General features: G+C 38.0%; 1 protein-coding gene across 1 annotated transcript in view; it reads right to left on the reverse strand.

Moving 5' to 3' along the window:
- DCBLD2 (discoidin, CUB and LCCL domain containing 2) overlaps window positions 1-18,371 on the reverse strand; it is a 38,119-nt gene extending 19,748 nt beyond the window's left edge. Inside the window, exons 1-4 of the mRNA XM_057364127.1 lie at window positions 18,332-18,371; window positions 16,976-17,079; window positions 16,062-16,316; window positions 2,698-2,950 (exon numbers count right to left, since the gene is read on the reverse strand). Of these exons, the coding sequence (XP_057220110.1) occupies window positions 2,698-2,950; window positions 16,062-16,316; window positions 16,976-17,079; window positions 18,332-18,371 (652 nt within the window). The remainder of the gene's footprint in view (window positions 1-2,697; window positions 2,951-16,061; window positions 16,317-16,975; window positions 17,080-18,331) is intronic.
- Between the last annotated feature and the right edge of the window lie 383 nt (window positions 18,372-18,754).

Here is an 18,754-nt window from a genome sequence, read left to right on the forward strand (position 1 = left end):
TATTTACTATATCATATCATATATATCCTATATCATACATAATATCATATATAATATATCATATCATACATATCATACATCATATCATATATCATATCGCATGTGAGCACCATTAAGATATATTAACAGTTCACTGTTTTGTCACATCTAAAAAATGGAAACAGGTTCTGTACCTGGGTACTTCTCTTGCCATATGAAATGAACAAAAACACACAACTTAAATTGTTGGAGTCTACAGATGTTGTCAGTCTTCGTCTCACACAGTTCTAGAATTGCTACCAAGTCACATTAATGGGAAAATGGTCGTTAAACAGACCCTAGTCAATATGGAATTCTCCAGTCCTACTAACTAGAACTTTTAATAAAGATACTGACCAGTTAATTAACTTGTTAAGAAAAAAAAATCTGTTCTACCAGCTACCTTGATCATTTGATATTGTAAAAATCACCTAAAACCCTATTTAAGATTCTGCACTGGATAATCAAAGTGGGTAATCACAAGGAGTAAATAATACTGCCAATGTTCCAGCTCATCATTTGCTTTCCTCATAGTAAGTATGTAATCATATTGTAAAATAGCAAAAAAAAGAGGCAGGACTCCTTTCTCAAATAAAGGTAAATTACAATACTAGAAGAACTGGAGTAACACTGGCCTACAGGAAATAACAAAATTCTAATAAAAACCAGAAAACAGATTTTACAGTATTTAAATGCAATCAATATTGTATCAACATAACCTTTTCTTTTCCCTTTTCCAAGTTTTGTTTTCAGCCACTGGATCTTGTACCATGACTGACCATSATGAGACTTTTCTCAAAACACCATTTATCCCCTTCTTCAGGCAAATACACAGTGCAAGCCATTTAAATCTAGCTTGGATAAACTCTCCAGTGCTGCTTGCACCATGGACATATGGCCTTTGTCAAACTGTGGAGTGATGCACCTTATGATTCATGGCAAGACATGGTTTTGAGATTATAAATCATTATTCTAGCTCTTCCCCGGCCTCTTGCCCATTTTTATCCATTTTTCAAAGAGCAAACACTAGAAATGGACAAAGCAGATTGCAGTAACACCTCTGTCAATGGTATGTGCAGAAGGTTATTTTGTCTGTACTCATGCATTGAAGGACCCTGAGTGCTTTTGTACAGCAGCATTAGGAGAGGATACTCCCATGTCTTAAATAAGTACATTTGACTGATGATGCACAGTGATTGGACTGTAGTGAAATCTAATAAAAAACTCCTCTAGATCTTACTAATGAAAGAGACAAACTTAACACTGAGCATATGAATGTTCTTTTGATTTCTTGATAAATACTCAACAGGCTTGAATAAGCACTAGCTCTTAAAAGCTTCATTAGAAACTCTCTCTGTTTACCAATGAACCCACGAACAATTTATTTTTTAATCTAACAAGCCAACCTTGTAGTCATTTTGGGTTAAAAAAGGTATGACAGAATTTCAGATTTTACATGAAACAAGTATTTTAATGTTAGACCACTTCAGTAGGCTTGAATTGAATTAGGATAAATCCAGATTTCTTCCAAGAAAATTCAAGTCACTGTTTAATACCTCCACTGTCTGTTGCTTCGAACATGAACAAAACCCAAACCCTGAATCATCTGTATTTGCCACTGTTAATATCACTGTTTGTCCTTTGATTTAATTTATTAAGTGCAGAACAACACCCAGATTTGCTCAACATACTGTGCTGCTGTACCAGCATGCCACAGCTGAAATGCAAGAGAAACACATGAAGTAGGAATTTACTCGAACCCATTAATTCCCTTGTAAAAGTGAGTAATAGACTTATCAGAACTTGACGTTCCTTGCCATTTAAGGCACTCAGTGTTTCCTATTTAGACCAAGTCTGGCTCCACAGCTCCAAGCACATACTTATTTTCACACACACTTACCTAGGTGACAAAAAAGAGGGTTAACAAAGCTAACTCTCCACTAGCTTCTTTAGAAAAAGGCTCAATTTAGAGGGATCAGCATTTGAGTTGCACAAAATCAACCTCAATTAAATTAATCTCTCTTTCTCTCTCTCCAAATTAAAGCTTTAGGAAAGAAAAAAAAGTTCATCTGCATAATAACAACTAATTTTAGAGAAGGAAGAATGACAATTCACTGTGAGTTTTATGCAAAGTAACCACAAGAGTCTTAACATCCTACATATACCTTGATGTAACCGATAACAGCACATTGCTATTTGAAAAAGAAACACTGACTTCTAGTCATGAAATTCTCCTGAAGAGRACAAAAATTAAACTAAGAACCTAATCAGAAGATGGGAAATATCTGAACTACACAGCTTTTGAAGCATGACATCCTTTAACACCACCAAGATGAGCAGCTCAGATCACAGTGAATCCATGTAAAAAGGAAGATACATACATACATATATATATATATATATATATATATATATATATATATATATATATATATGAAGATGCATCTAGTTTTACAATTTCCTCTCCACTGCTTACAAGAACTTTGCAAGCTACTTGGAAATGTCTGAGGAAAATAACAAATTGCAGTGGCGCTTCCTTTGAGAATCTCTAGAATCAAAGATTATTATAGGATCTGTGTTGCATTTAGCATTTAGCTGTTAGTAAAAAGTAACAAAAGTACCAACAGCATATCCACATTCTATACAAGACAGAAATTCTCGTGAAATAGAAGCTCCTACCTATCTCTGTCCTGTTGGGGCCAATGCCATTATGAACTCTTAGGTAACTGGAATGACAGGAATGTGAGTCATCGATATCAAAATCACCGAACTTGAGCTGCACTCGCTGGCCAGGCTTCACTCGAATTTCCCATTCACAAACGGTGCTGTTGGGAGAGGTCCGGGGGTAGTTGATGGAGGCCAAGGTCCCGCTCTCAGGGCCCAGCACAGTGTGTCCACACCCATCACCTACAAAAGAACAGAAAGAAATCAGCTCCCATGTTCATCCTCAAAGCATCATGCCACACCAGACCAATCATGTTGTAAGAAAACTCGACGGTAACTCACATGCAAATAAAACAGTAATGGTGAGAAAATACCATTCAACTAATGTTGCCTTTTGCTTAGTTAATCACCACAGGTGACCAGAGAGCTGCTGCAACTTCCTCACTGAGATGGATATTCATCCATAATGATTTAAAAAATGGCWTGGACACTACAGGAAGTGTCCCTGCTATTTCATATTTCCTCAGCACCTCAGCAGAGAARGGAACAAATACTGAAAAGGACAGAGAAACCTCTCAAAAAAACAAGAGGTTTTACTCTTGTAAAAAACCAAAACATTGATTTTACTGTGTTACTGTGCTCACAACACAATGAAAAAGAAGTAGAAAGCCAARGAACAGCAAATACTCTAAATACACCTCTTACCATTACCAAACTACTAATAAGTTGTTTTCTACCATACCACTATTTTAATGCTGCAATTCATTCTTAATTGAAAAATTCAACTTTTCTGAATTTGTACATRAAATTAAATTGTAACTCCAACCTGGAAACCTCTACCTAACATTCAAGCACTAATTTTAAACAGCAATAACAGTACCAAAACTAATTTATTTAACAAATGGAAAACAATAGCACAAATTGTGTATTCTCAATATCAAATAATAAAGAGCAAACTGATAAATTTAAATACTCAACAGCTAGACATGCCTTTCCCCCTGTATGTAGCACAAGTGTAAGAATTTCTGTGCTTGTTTAGAAATATGAATGTTCTCAAGAGTAACATTCACAATGATCAACATGATTTGTATTGACAGAAGTTTGTTTTGAGATCTAAAAGTCTAAAAGTGTTTCACCTTACACAATAATATGTGTAGCTCCTCTACTAAATATCAAAAGGTAAACTAAGCTTTAGGTATTCTAAAATTCTACAATATCGAAAAATTCTACAAATATCCAAAAACTGCAACCAAATTTCAAAAATTCTTCAATACATTACAAGACTGAGTGGAAAATTAAGTCCAATGCACTGAAGTGACATGGAAAAAATAAACCGTGATTATTTTAACTACGTCTCATTAATCTGTTTGCAAACACACCTAATTTCTGCTAACAAAAACTATTCTCCTTATAATCTGAGCACACTGAAAGAYAGCTGCATGTTCTAAAAGCTGAAGTGCTGCTAGCATACACAGAATAATGAACAGATGCAGATGCAAACTGCAGCCTTTTGCCCAGCTAGCAAGTCTTGAATGAAAATGATGCATCCATGGAAAAGTTAACTGGAATATCTGTTTAGTAAAATCAGCATTTCTAACTGGAAAACTGCTACTCAGCCATGTTTTTATTAATACAATTTGCTTTGAAGCACTTTGTTCTATTCCATGGCAACTATTATTTTTATTTGGGTGACAGCTGATAAATTACTTTTCTAAGTTATGGTTGCTCTAACACAAGATACCACTGTCCAAYGTTACAGAGGTAACTTTAACTGCATATTTTATGTATCATTATAATCCTGCTTTGTTTCAAAAAGCATGTTATAAACCTAAGAAAAGTGAAAGCTTTATCATGCAGAACCTGTCTGGCCTTGGTTTATTAGTTACTAAACATTCAAATGTCAGATTCCTTATTAGTCTCGATATGTTAACACTTAATAATAAAGAATTCCTTTTCTAGTAAAATGGCTTTTCACAAGGAAGTACTTGTACACATTACAAAATGCATGGAATTTATTATATTGACAAGAACAAAAACAACCATTATATTCATTATGGCATTTGGGCTTAGAATTTCAAAATTTTATATTGCAGATATAATAATAATAATAATCAACAAAAGCAGCAGTTTTATGTCAGTTTTGTTCTAAACAAAAACAATGAGCCATTAGCCAGTTCTGTCTCTATCCCGTGATGGGGTAAGCAACTGATTATCCATTCCCAGATTGAAAATACTCTGCAGATACACCAACACAGTGGCCTTTTGAACATGAATTCACAGTAGCTTTCACCTGTATGGGCAGAACCACTGTTTTGAGTGCCTTTTCAGGAAAAATAAAGTGCTTGCACGAGCTAGAATGCTCAGAAGTCAATTATTTCGCATTTCAATAGGCCTATTATTGCAATGCAGTAATCACACAAATACTACTACTTAAAATCAGGAATATCATAATGCACATGTTCTGTATCTTTGATTCTTCCCCACATTTTTGCATCTCAAGCCTATGCTGCTGGAAATCAAAGAAAAAGGAGAGCCTGGGTCTCTTCTTTGACCCCAAATGTATTTAAACTCTAAATTTTTCCAGTTAGAAGTAGAAAACATCATGCCTAACATTCAYTTAAACAATCCTCTCTCGACTAGCTTGCTGTTCACCTGTCTCAAGTATGAAACAATACCTGCAGTGTGTCTGCATGATGAACAGGGCACAGCTTTCTGATGAGAAAAGCAAAAGAACTCCATAACCACTCTTACACATTTAGGTGATAAAATGCAAACAAAATATTTCAAGTTTTAAAAGGACAGACTTTTCTTTAAAAGACACATCACTCAAAAATCACAACATTATCCCCTGTATTTTGGAACAATATCTTGTTTCCCATAGCTAGAGAGAAAAACTTTGTAATTTGCCTCACACAATTTAATGGAAATGCCAATTTCAAACTTCCCTTCTGTTGCAGGCTTTCTCAAAAACGTTTAAAAAAAATACTCCTCTATCCATACTAAAGAACCTGCTGTCAAATCACACTAGAAAGGTAGGGAAAGGAAAACCAGTTGTGCTGAACTGCATCTAGAGCAGCATCTTACTATGAAGACAGTTTGTAAAAGTAGCTCATTCTGAAAGGACATTTTAGATATTTTTATTGTATTTCACTTAGGTTAGTGATAACAGAAATGCCAGACACTTCATGCCTGAACAATCTGAAGATTACCATGTCATACACAGTCTTCCAAGTGCAGCAGCATCATTCATGAGCTATTAGGAAAATTTTAAAAACCCCACTTCCAGTGAAACTTGCAGAACAATGAAACCACATTTTGTTGTATTGGTACTATAAAAGGGCAGTTCTTGAGCCTCCCTATGGAACGTGGTGCTTTATCATTCCTGCCATACTTATTTAAACAYCACTGATGAACTCCAGAGACACGTACACACATCCAGCATCAGGGGAGCAATCTGCAATATTCAGCAATTTCTCCAATAAAAAGAGAAAGAAAGCACAACTCCTTGCACTGCAGCAGCATATATGGGAGAGTAGTTAGTTCATTCATTTGGAAGTCATTAAGTGCCATTAAGAATATTTTGCTTCTGTTAATCTGTGCATGTGAGAGTGGGATATCTGAGAACACACAGAAAAGTGGCATCAATCCCTAATCAATTATTCCTGGATGGGCTGACAACTCTGTTGTCACTACCACTGAACAAGCCTCCTGCTTTTTTTCAGCCTCCTGTCACACCACACACCTCCACACTTGCAGCACAGATAAAACCCTCTGTAGAAGCACCAGATCACTCGTGTGCACACCCATCACACCTGATCCTGGAGCGCCTGCAGATGTGCGTCCAATTTCACATGTCCTGAGGACCAAAGTCACGGCAAAGAGGAAAAGCTCAGCCCTTCACCAAAACTTGTGTTAGAAACATGGGCACCTCTCAAGCAGCTGGCAGAGGAAGGCAGATGCTGTCACCAGGAGAACTGCCCATCTCTTCTGCAGGCACCCCTGACTGCAGGCTGGATGAATCCCCTGAAGATTCCATGTGACCCCCAGGCCTTGGCACACTGATGTCTGATGCAATCATGCACATAAGTGAAAACAGTTTCTTAAACCCAAGTCCTTTACATCAACAAAATACAGGACTCGGACCAAACAAACATACCAAATCAACAGGATTTTGATAACTGAAGAAATTGTRGAATTTAATAACATGAAAGAATACTGAATGTGCAGGAGTGGGTGCTAAGCACTCTATTAATATTCACAAAAAAAGGATTCTGCTTTGTTATTGAGGAAGTCAACCAGAGCCTTTTTCCCCCTGAGACCAGCTGCTGTTAGTGAATGCTAATCTTCTTCTCACTATCAAAACATGTTAAAAATTAGTTTTTCAGACCAGTGAATACTTTCACTTTCCTTATGTGGAGAAGAGTGAATGATGAAGACATTAGTTCAATATTATAATCTAAAAAGCATAACTGATGCATATCAAAACACCAATCTCAAATTTACYACGTGGCACTGCCTTTTGAAAAGTTTAACCAGTGGGTTTCATGAGAAGATTTTATATATAGAAYATATAACCTATTACTTTCTGTATGTTTGTGACTACATATTGGAAGTAATTAAAACTTTTTTAATTAAGCAAAGGTAGAACCAAAYCTATAAAAGTTATGTAAGCAAAAAMGGGTGTTTTAAAGYATTCRTWTTAACTTYAAATAYACAACKCYTTCTGATTCAAYRCACTACTATAAWTTTTCCTCTTCTGTTCAGCTCCTGTGCTCTGCATTTCCCTGCTTTTTATCAGGACACTAATAAAAGACACTGCATCTGCTTTTTGCTTTTCTCAGYGTGGGCAAGGAAGTTTACACAAAGAACAAAAGAGTTCCATGAATAAGAAACACTGAGGAATTAAGACCACAGAGACATCAAATTCTAAATAGCTTTTTCAAGTATTTTCAAATGCCCTTATTTGTGCCCTCCAAACTCACTGCTGTTTCCACCAAATTCCATGGAGTCATGTTCTTCAGGAAGGAATCCATCCCTCTGTCAGAACTAATTTTCTTAACAAGACAACAAGCACACAGTCCACTTTGATCTTTATGCCATTTATTTGCCTCAGTAACACACTGGTTTGGGCATTTCAAACCACTACAGATGTTTCACAACATAAAATACCCCACACTGCCACAAGCGAGGCCACAGCTCAATAAACACTTGAAGGCTCTTTAAATTAGCACAGCCACAGACAAAAGSAGGCCTTGTCTGCCTCTCACTTTTGGCCACATGTTCTCACACTCTTCCTGGTAGTTGAGGCAAAAACTTAAGCAGCCACATGGCCAACCAGAGCCCGGACTTGGTATAAAAATAGCTGTTAGTTTTAACCTAGAGCAATCCCCTAATAAATTTTACCATGCATATGCAGCAGCACCTTTCTTGACAGAGGGACCAGCAACTGCTTCTTTCACCAGCACTGCTAACCTGTGTTTGCATTTTAGACAACCTTGAATGCCGAGCAGAGAGGTACAAACCATCCCAACCCTGGGAAGAGCAGTCACACAGGAATGGGACCAGCTTGAGGAACCAAGATGCCTGCAGAGAGTGCCCCAATCCACTGCCACCACCAGGGCTGGGTTTCAGCAACCCACCTTCTCTGAGGCAGCTCCACTGCCAAAGGACAGGGCAAGGTGGGATTATGGCTGYCCCAGCCTGGACTGGTTCATCAGCTGCAGGGCACCCTTAGACAGTTAATGAAATTATGAGTTGAGGTTCAGCAAAGACAGGAACARGACAAAAGCATGGTAGGCATTTTGCTTTTCAAAATGTTGGCAGCTCAGTGGGGTGATAGGAGGGTGACAGGAGACAGAGGCTGATTCTTGTTCTTAGAACAAAAGTACAAAATTTAAGATGCCATTGCAACAAAATTTTACTGTTTTCATTTATAGCCCTGGCCACATGCTGGGCTAGTGATAATTAGCAYTTTATTATTTTAATCCATACACGCAGCTTTACAGTCACCACCTCTGGAACTCCAGTCTTAAGTTTTCAGCCACTTTACTTTTTTACTTTAAACTTTACATGAAAGAGTAACACACAGGATCCTAAATTTGGCATCCAAAATATGCTAACATTTAAAAATAAATTCTCTAAAATTATTAAGTTGTCAGAGCAGGTAAGATGCGTGCTTCCTCTGCTGTTGTGTACTCACTAAATGGACTGCTTCAAAAGAACAGAAAAAAGATCAGCTGTGTAAGACTGTGCTATAGAGCTTTTCCTTATTGATGTCAGGGAAAACATGCAAATTCCCAAGGACAGCTGTGACTGGCTTAAATAGTATGCTGGCAAAAGGACCGACAGAGACAGGCTAGGCATGGTGAAAAGTGATTTACATGAGGGCTCTGTGAGAGCACTCAATGGTACAWAATGCAGAAGCCCTTCTGATCTGCTGCCCAGGCTGACTCACAGTGACAGCTCATGTTGTATGTCTTTGTTTGGCTGGCACATGCAGCTTGCCCACTTCTCAAGACACAGCAATCCCTTTGCAATCTCCACCAACACTTCTGTAAAAATAAACACAGTTGTGCTTCAGTGCTTTAAGCGCTACACAGCACAAACACAGATGATGAATAAATGAAAAATAACACACAGATGGTCACGCAAAACACTATGAGAATAAGCAACAGTCATGGTCAGCATGAGCTTCAAACTTCCTGAAAGTTCTTCAAACTCCTCACCACACCAGGACCACAAGAAATTTTGCAAGCCTGACATATGTTAACAAAGAGGCAAGAAGCTCTCCAATCATACCAATAATTCACATGCTAAATTAACACTACACTCAACATTTTCCCCCATTTCCAGCTCCAAAATGAGACTGCACAGCCTAAACTGCAGATCCATGGTGGCAGCAMCATCCTGTCTTTCACAAGCAGCTGTGCTTCCCTACCCTACCCATTGCCACTGCTCACAGCTGAGCTGCACCACAGTTCTGTGCCCAGCTTCCCATCCCAGCTGACTTGTGCTGGGCAAGGGATGAGTATGGATCACCARCCACTGGAGCCTCAACAATGCAGAGGATGCAAGGGAGGGACAGGGAGGAGAAGCAGCAGCTACCAGTAAAACTAATTTTTGGTACCATGGAATCGGCAGAAACTGGCAGAGAGGAAGCTGATGGTTTGGGTACCTGAGCAAAAAGAAAAGATTGGATGCTTTCAGAAGAGAAAACCTCAAAACACAGTTGACATTATTTGCACYCCACAGCTGCACCAAGAACAGAAAAGTTAAATATCAGTTTCTAACYCTCTTTAAAGTTTATTGTCCAACTGATGAAAGAGTCCCACTCCACATCTCTGCACCAGCAGCTTCTTCTCCTGTTGTAGGTGACATACAGCATAATTTTGATTTTCAACATCCATTTTCTAATCTAATTTCAAAATCACAGTGGAGACTGTTCGAAGCTTTCCCATTTTGAACAATTTGGCTTCATTCCAGAATCATGAAATTTAATACACAGTATGTTCTAAAAGGAACTTCATTCCTACTTTTGTCCTGTAGATGCTCCCTTAAAATGAAGAAATTTTCACTCTTTTGACCCTCTAKGAATACAGTCAATWAAATAAACATTATGTATTASTKAATAACAAGATGACTAACTAGGAATATGACAGTAAATTTAAGTATTTGAGTAATCATTCTTTAAGTGCTAAAATTATCACAAAAGATATAGGAAGACCATGCACAAAGTCAGTGTGTGAAGCTTCACAAAAAACTCTACAAACTTTAAACCTGCTCATCAGCTTAGCTGTACCTTCTGTGTAGCAAGAAGGAAATCATGCCTTCTGTACGAGGACTGGAGAACTTGAAAACAGCTCTTTAAAAATGAAGATATAAAGTAATGCAAATGCTTTATTTGACATTTTCAAATTCACTTGGGAAAAAAGATAAAAACTTATCATCACTAGACTTGGCACACAAGTGCTCAAAAGCATTCAATTTAATGCATTCTTCTTTCCATCCTTGTGATAATGAGATGATTTTGACACCTGTACCAGCTGCATAAAGACAGAATTTAACAGGTAACATGGTTTAGGGCTTCTTGGTTTCTAACAAAACTCACAGATTTGCAAAAGAAAAATTAAGGACTGGTGGTTTCCTTCCACCACACTGAGCAATGCAAAATGGTTTTTTCTGTATTTTAACCATCCTGGAGCAAAGTTAAAATAAGCACATATGGGCTTTAACGGGCTACAGTTAAAGATGCAGCAGTTGCCAGCTACAAAACCCTGTGCAGGCAAACATACACAAGCAACATATTCAGCATACATGTTACATCACTGTGSTAAACTATCCTTCCAGAGRCAAAAGCTCTGAACTCTGAGAAGTRRCCAAGCAAAACTGCACCAAAGATATAATTCATCTTTCCACTCAAGATATTGAATATCTTACACCTGCCTCATTCCTGTGGGGTTTCTCTACACAATCCTCCTCACATTTACACCCAAGTAGCTGTACAAGTGTCTTCTCTTSCCAAGTCTAATTAAAACACTTTATACATCCTATTTGTTTCTTTTTAATTTTGTATTGGGGTGAAAGTAAAGTGTGGCACAGCTGCTAAAACAGTTCAGTGTTATCCTTCAACATCCAAAGCTGCAACTGGGCACTGAAACAGCTACTATTTCTACTCCAAGAAATTGCAATGACCTGAAGAGATTTCCTCTTCACAGCTAAGCAACATTTGAGGTCTTACAACGGCCCAGTCTAAGTTTAGGAAAATCACAARTGGATCACTGAATAGAAGGTGAAAATGGTACTTAGGGATGAAAAATAATTATCCTTTTGCAAATCTGGAATAATTTTTTGATTAAATGCCAGGTTGCAATAAACAGTGTGATATGACTGACAGCATCACCCTGGGAAGCTTTTACACCATCATAATTTTTAGAAACCATGACAGAAAAATTATCTACTCACAACTATTTCCAGAAGCATGACAAACTTTTCAAGTTCCCTTTTCCATCATTAATAGTATTTAACAAGGATGTATAAAATTATTACCTCTGACAGCACTTTAAGTAAAAAACCAAGAAAATCAGAGGKTTTTTTTTAATAAATGGTTCTATCAGAAAAACCACTGTGGGGAAAAAAAAAAATAAAAGAGAATCCATGTGATCTCATGCACAATCAATCAAATTCCAGCAAGACTGACAATCCAAACATGAGTAGCTGGCAACGACTGTTATTCTGATGGATAATATCCCAATCCTTGACAACAAAACCTCTTCCTTGAGCTAAAAGTAAATTTGGAAAACTTCAGAAGTCTAGGAAGAAGATTTAGAGGAAGGATTAACAAGTGAAGATATAAAGTGGGTAGGGGTGTGTTAATAAAGTTTATAGATGATCTGATCATGGATTTTATTTTCACTTTTCAGTACATAAATGATGCCTGATCTCTGGAATATGGATAATAAGGAAGTCYCCTGTGATTAGCTGAATTGAGTTTTCACACCATGAAGAATGTTGAAATGTAATATACTTATGTAAAATTTTTACTAAACAATTAAACATGTTTACAAAACAAACAATACCCACGCAGAACAAAAAAATCTTAAAATAGATTTTTTTTTTTAATACTTCAATCAACAAAAGCACTGTAATACAGTCTTGCCAGTGAAAGACAAACTCTGGCATAAAAAAATGCTCGAGAAGTATTTCCTTAAAAAAGAAAAAGAAACATTAAAAAATGACACAAATAAAAAACCTCTAGACTATCTTTCTCARAAAGAAAAAAGCAAGTTTGAACCTGTCTGATCCTAATTTATAAATAATTTTATAGAAGAATGGATTCGTAGCGCACTGAAGACCAGAAGGGCCTTTTAAAGTATGACTTTTTGTACACCTCACCTACTTATGGTTGGTTACTCATTATTCTCACCAAGGGGAATTTGAGATGTTGCATTAAATTTCTTTCCAGAAACTTCTCACACTTGAGCGAAGGTATCTTGAGAAAGACTTTTTAACTATTTCTAAAGCTAGCATGCTTTAAACACCTGGAGAAGAAAACAAGCAAAATACAAAACCAAACCCCCAGCCCCCATCCCATCTGTTTTTAAAACATTCTTAAAAACACACCTACTGGTATTGCCAAGAATGACACAAGTGAGTTCACAAACTGGGGTCAGCTTCCACAACAACATTTACTAATGCARCAGCTATGCAGCCATGGCGCAGAACGGGGACCTTCCTAACCCTGACACCCCTCACAAACAAGATGCATGGAATTCCTACTAATAGGGCAGAAATTCGTGTTTTCAGTAAGATACTGAGAACAGAGATTCTTAAGATCGGCAGTCAAATAATTGCAGGAAAATAATGATTAATGAGTCACAATGCACAACACCTCTTGTGCAGAGAGTGGTGAACAGGCCAAAACATTCTCCTCATGGCAGCAAACATTAAAACCAAGCACGTCTGACACGTACATATTCAGTCCCCATTTACACACATTCTGCTTCCAGGAATCCTTTTTCATCAAAAGAATGTACTTTTTTAGAAACTATTGCCAATAGTTGATAAGAATCCTCACATTTCTGATGATTCATGGACTTGTATTTTACATTGTTACTGCAAACATATTCCAGTTGTCTTATAGCTAGAGAGGTCAACTCAAATCACAGTCTCACTGCAAACTTCCAACAAAACATTTACGAGTATGATATGTAACTTACTGCAAAGATAAACATTTATGTGCTTGATTTTCAGGATGTAACTAATCTCACCAAAGCAGAGAGTACTGACCACTGAATTTCAGTACCTACCAGCTGTGTTGGTCTAAACCTTACAGACTGCTAACTCTCTAAAAATTATTTTTATTTTGGTAGTTGCAGAGGAAAAAAAAAATAGTATCACCTAAACAAAAGTGACAACACAGAGATTTGGTAAGAAATGCCAACAGGAAGCATCCAAATGCCACAAGCAGCACCAAATGACTGTTACAATTCCACAGTCCAACTGACTGAAACACTGAGACAGCTACAAGTATGAACTATCTGCTTTAATTTCATTTTTGAAGAGTTTAGCAACCATAAAGAAATCTGATCTACTTACAACTCTTCACCAAGGGAAACTAAGCAGTCATGCAGGGAAACACCAGAAATTACATGCCTGAAAAGAAAGCACAGGTTTCTTACCCATCCAAGGACTTGTGTTTGGGTTTTTGGTATTTTTTTTTTTCAGGCACTAGACAAAAATTGCATCAACCAGAAGCCATTTTCAAAASCAGTGTTATTCTGCGGTCCAAATGTCAAGTCACTATCAGATTTTTAAGTATAATTTTTGTTTTAAATAACATAAAGTGTTCAGTTATAAAGCAATAAGCTTCGATAGCGTATGAATAGCACAGTTTAAGGTGTTTGCCTCCAGTTGGATGGCAAAGAATGCAGCTTAGCAAAATCTAGTATTTCATTGTCTTGTTGCATTAATGGTTAAGCTTCACAGATAAGTAAGTACCCACCATTCTGTAAAAAAAAACAAAAAAAAACAAACCCAGCAGAGCTAATTTTATAGATCCTATCCTAATGCAAGTTACCACAAGGCCTTTTACATTAAYATTACTCCTGCTCTCCCTCTCCACCTCCCCTAACTTCAATTTAGTAACAAATACACACTCTATGCTTGGACAATGGTTTCAATTGTACTATTTTAAATACAAGTACCATGAATGTTCCCTACTATTTTAGAGAAATTATTCTAAAAGCAACTCAATCAGAAAATGCAGGAGGAAAAGAAAATACTTTGACTACAAAACAAATTCCAGGTAATCCTGAGTGCTTTCCCCAAAGGACAGGGCACAGTTACAAAAGCAGGGATGACAAGCTAGGGCTTTTTTAAAAGCCTTTCAAAAGATGGATAAAGTAACCAATATAGAAACATTTCACAACACGCTGAGCAGCAATTCCAACAAGGATTGCATTTGAACTGATGACTATCTGAGCTATGAAAGCTGATGCATTCAAGGCAGCCCTTAACCAGCTGATGACTGAAACTACACAGAGCAGCAGTGATCACATTAAAAACCTAATGCATCATTTCCAAGAGCATAAAGCAGGYTGGCAGAACTGCAGAAAAAGGAGAGGGATTACTTTTCTCTTACACGAATAACATAAGAAAASATTCCTAAAAATCTTGAAAGTTGAACATTCAGTAGCAGGAAAACAATTTTCCTAAGGACTACACTAACATGATAGAAGGTCACTGGCTTGAGATGCAAACAGTAACAGCATACAAGCTTCTGAAAGAACATTTACATTACCTTCTTAACACTAGCTCAGATGCTTGATTTTTATAGCCACAGACACACACACACATATATATAAAACCAACATGCATTGTACTGCTTAAAACCAAAATACAGTACATTCTTGTGAGTATGAGAGCTCCAAAGAGTATTTACATAAAAGGGTGATTCCTGCATTCTTAACAGGAACAGACTAGGCGAGCACAACCTCAACAGGCTCTWGATGAGCTGGGCTGAACCAAGCCAGGACTGAGAAGCACCCTCACAGAAGGGATGCTCTGAAGAACCTCTGGCTCACCAGATCCACTTATCCACTTCAAATAAGGTTCATTAACTGAAGGAGGAAYAATAATGTTGCTGAGATTCATGTTTTCAAAAGCCAAGAATACTCCKGGTTTTTAGTGTTTTCAACAGCCAAGAATATTCACCATCTTTCTATACTTCCAATACCAACTCACTTTCCCTCAGGAACAGCAYTCCTCCACAAARTTCTTYAGRGGAYTGATCCTCCYCACTAAATCTATCTTCARTGTGCARTGCTGGAAAGTTAAAAAAAAGGATYAGAAAACCTGAATAAGTCTAGCCCAACTGTAAGCCCCGGTCTTGAAAAATTCTTCCATATTTCTCAACACAGGAATGAAAGGGATTTGCATCAGCACTCCTGCCTAAATGGTACCAATCCCTGAATCCTCAGGCTGCACAACCGCACCTTCRAAACACTCTGCACTCTTAAGCAAAACTGTCCCATTAAAAAAGCAAACCAGTTCATTAGAGCACTGCCCGACTCATCATAAAACCCTTAATCTCATGTTAATTTGCGTGRCAATAAATCTCTCACACAAAGATCTGAGGCTCTTTTAAATCAAAATAATTCCCTATGGGTTTGGCTGTGACTCCCTTCCTCCCAGACCAGTCCAGCCATGGTCAGTGAGACATACACTGCCATACAAAGGGCAGTGAGACACCACCCAATCTAATTTAGCAAGAATAGAAAATGGCACTTGTGTGCAGGGCAGCACATGACAATTGCCCATGTGACAGATGGTGCTGTGGTATTCCTTTGTAYTCACATRCCCGSAGCAGGAAAAAGCCACACCTGCARTGGGCTACCCTGGCAGCTGGAACCYCTGTCAGTCCCCTGTTCTAGGAGKAAATCAGCTCTTCCAGSASCCTCTTGCTCAGCTGATGGGTATGTAGCTAGAGCCATCTTCCCTTTGCCTGATTCCTTCTCCCCAAACTCCTGCTGACAGATCAGCACATGCCCAGCTCTGGACTGGCCAGAGCCACCACTGTCCACTGACAGCAGGAGGTGAGAGCAGGAATGCTGCACAGAGGAGAGCACACAGAGGAACTGAAGGGAAACAGGGAACACACAAATGATCCACAAATACTTTGGCTGAGTCACAGAACACTGAATGGTTTTCTCATGGGAAATCATTTCACTAGGCTCAGTGTGCACAGAGCCATCAGTTCTTTCACTTTTCAGATGATGACAACTCAATAACAGAAATTGAAAAATTCCTTTTCTCTGCTACACCAAAGCAAACACTTTAAAGCTACAGCGGTGAATTTCTTTTGCACTTTCAACGAGGTTTGAGTATATGACAACACCTTGACAGGCTGCTGTTTGTTTAGAACAAAATGTAGGAATCACATTCAAAAGCGAGCACCCAGCACTAMATTTTACAATAAAAGATTGCAAATAAATCTGTTTTAAATCACTGGGGAATCAGCTTCAGAATAAAAGGTTATTTTCAACTTTAGGGTACTTTTTTCCAGTTTTACATGTACATTGGTATCCACTAGGAATCCCAACAGACTGGCTATCAAACTACATGTGTGATAACAAAGTTCTTGCTCTACAGACTCTACAAGCTTCCTATGTTCAGAATTACTGACACATTATTCAACTTCTACTCTGATGAAAGCTAAGCAACCATTCATCCTATAGCTGTGTTTTTCTAAACTAAAAAAAAACGTGGCTAAACTCAGCTAATGAACAGACCATACCAAATTTATGTCAATACCTAAACATCTGCTAGGAGCACTGTGTCTCAAGGTGCAATCCACAAAGAGCAAGAAACTCGCATGGTGCTGCTTGCTTTCATTCACACCTGCTTAACAACATGAAAAACAAAAAAAAACAAAAAAAAAACAAAAAAAAAATTTCAAATATCAACTTCCTTGCAACCAGGAGCTAGAACCACTACAGAACTGTTTCAAAAATCCCAAGAGCTGACTTGCACAGCCATCAGCTGGACAGTCCCCACGACATGAGATTATGAAATGCAGCACAGGGCACTTCTGAAGGTGTTCAAGCTAATAAAAAATGCTCATAATTTTTCATGAGAATAACACACTCAAGTTCAAGTCTTTGACCAAGGAATTCTGAATTACATATGTTGAATGATTTTATATATGATAGACTGAAAAAAACCTCCACTTGAATACTACAAGATAATACAGTGGGCTACCAAGTGAAAAACATATTCAGCACAGCAATATCTGCACTATTTCATTTCTCAATTTGCTGCTGTCTGGAAGGAGAGGAGAACAACATYTGACCCAGTATTAAGAACAAGCTTCACATTCATCAAAATAATGTTATTTTTAAATCAGCTCATACCCCAAAGGTGCTCTACAGAAAAGCATGTGAGACATGAAAGCACTGTCTTCAGAAAAAAGATTTAAATACCATGTAGTATGTGAGGCTTAGAGCTCAGTAGAGAACAAAAAAGAAAATGAATAATTGCTTATTAACAGAGGATCAGCCTCTCACACAAAGAATGAGGCTAGCTTCCTACATAGTATCACTCACTGTACTTTTACAAAAGAGCTTAAAAGCAACTTTAATTGTGGAATTCTCCAAGTCTTGGTTACTTTCATTGTCAATCAAGACATTCTTTTAGAAGCCTGTTCACATATTTAATGYCCTAATTGAGTAACAGCTTTGTGCACACCTTTCAAGCAGCTTCATTTCTGTATGGGAYTCCTTACCCAAATCAGAATTATGCCAGCACTTACAGATACAGGATATAGGCTCCCCAACTTTCTCTGGCATAAGATAAATGAAAATATTTTGGCAAGGAAACAGTCCCTCACTAGCAGAACCCTTCTTAGACGCTCTAGCATTTTCTCATACTGAAGCATTGTATTCGACAACACCACAGTCCCTCACCTTAAAACAAGCTCTGCTTTTTGTCAGCAAATAAAACGAAGCCTGCCAATAAAGAGGCTCCCCTCTTGCTCAAAAGTAAGATTTCCGAGCCATGAGTGAAGCACTAACTACAGAAATGCTGCAAATTGAAATTCTGGGGAGTTCTTCAGCAGTTCCCGAAGCACAGAAAGACAAAGTTTCACACATACCTAAACCATGCTGTCCTCCCAGCGCCACTTCTCGCTGCATGGTCCCACCCCCTCTAACACACCCCTGACAACTCGTGAGCCTATTCCACTCAAATTATCTGGAGGTAAATTATGACTCTTCCCTACCCCCCCGTTATTTCAGTTTCCTCCTAGAATAACAAACTCAGTCTGCTCACCAAGAGGTCGGACAAGTGTCAGGTCAGCCCAAGCATGATGCTCCTACAGCATGAACTAACACCTTGCTGCTGCCTGCCTCAGCCAGCAGCAACCTTCAAAAGACTAAATGCTACAATAGCCCCATTTCCTCTCGAAAGCAAATGGGTCTTCTCCTCCTCCATTATAAATTAAAAGGAAACAAATCCAGGCATGTCAAATGCTTATTAGCATTAGTTTTGTACGTGTAGAAGAACACACTTAAATGCA

The sequence above is a fragment of the Malurus melanocephalus genome, unplaced genomic scaffold (genome assembly GCF_030028575.1).
Source record: "Malurus melanocephalus ecotype Western Australia unplaced genomic scaffold, MMel_1.1 scaffold_36, whole genome shotgun sequence".
NCBI classification, from domain to species: Eukaryota; Metazoa; Chordata; class Aves; order Passeriformes; family Maluridae; genus Malurus; species Malurus melanocephalus.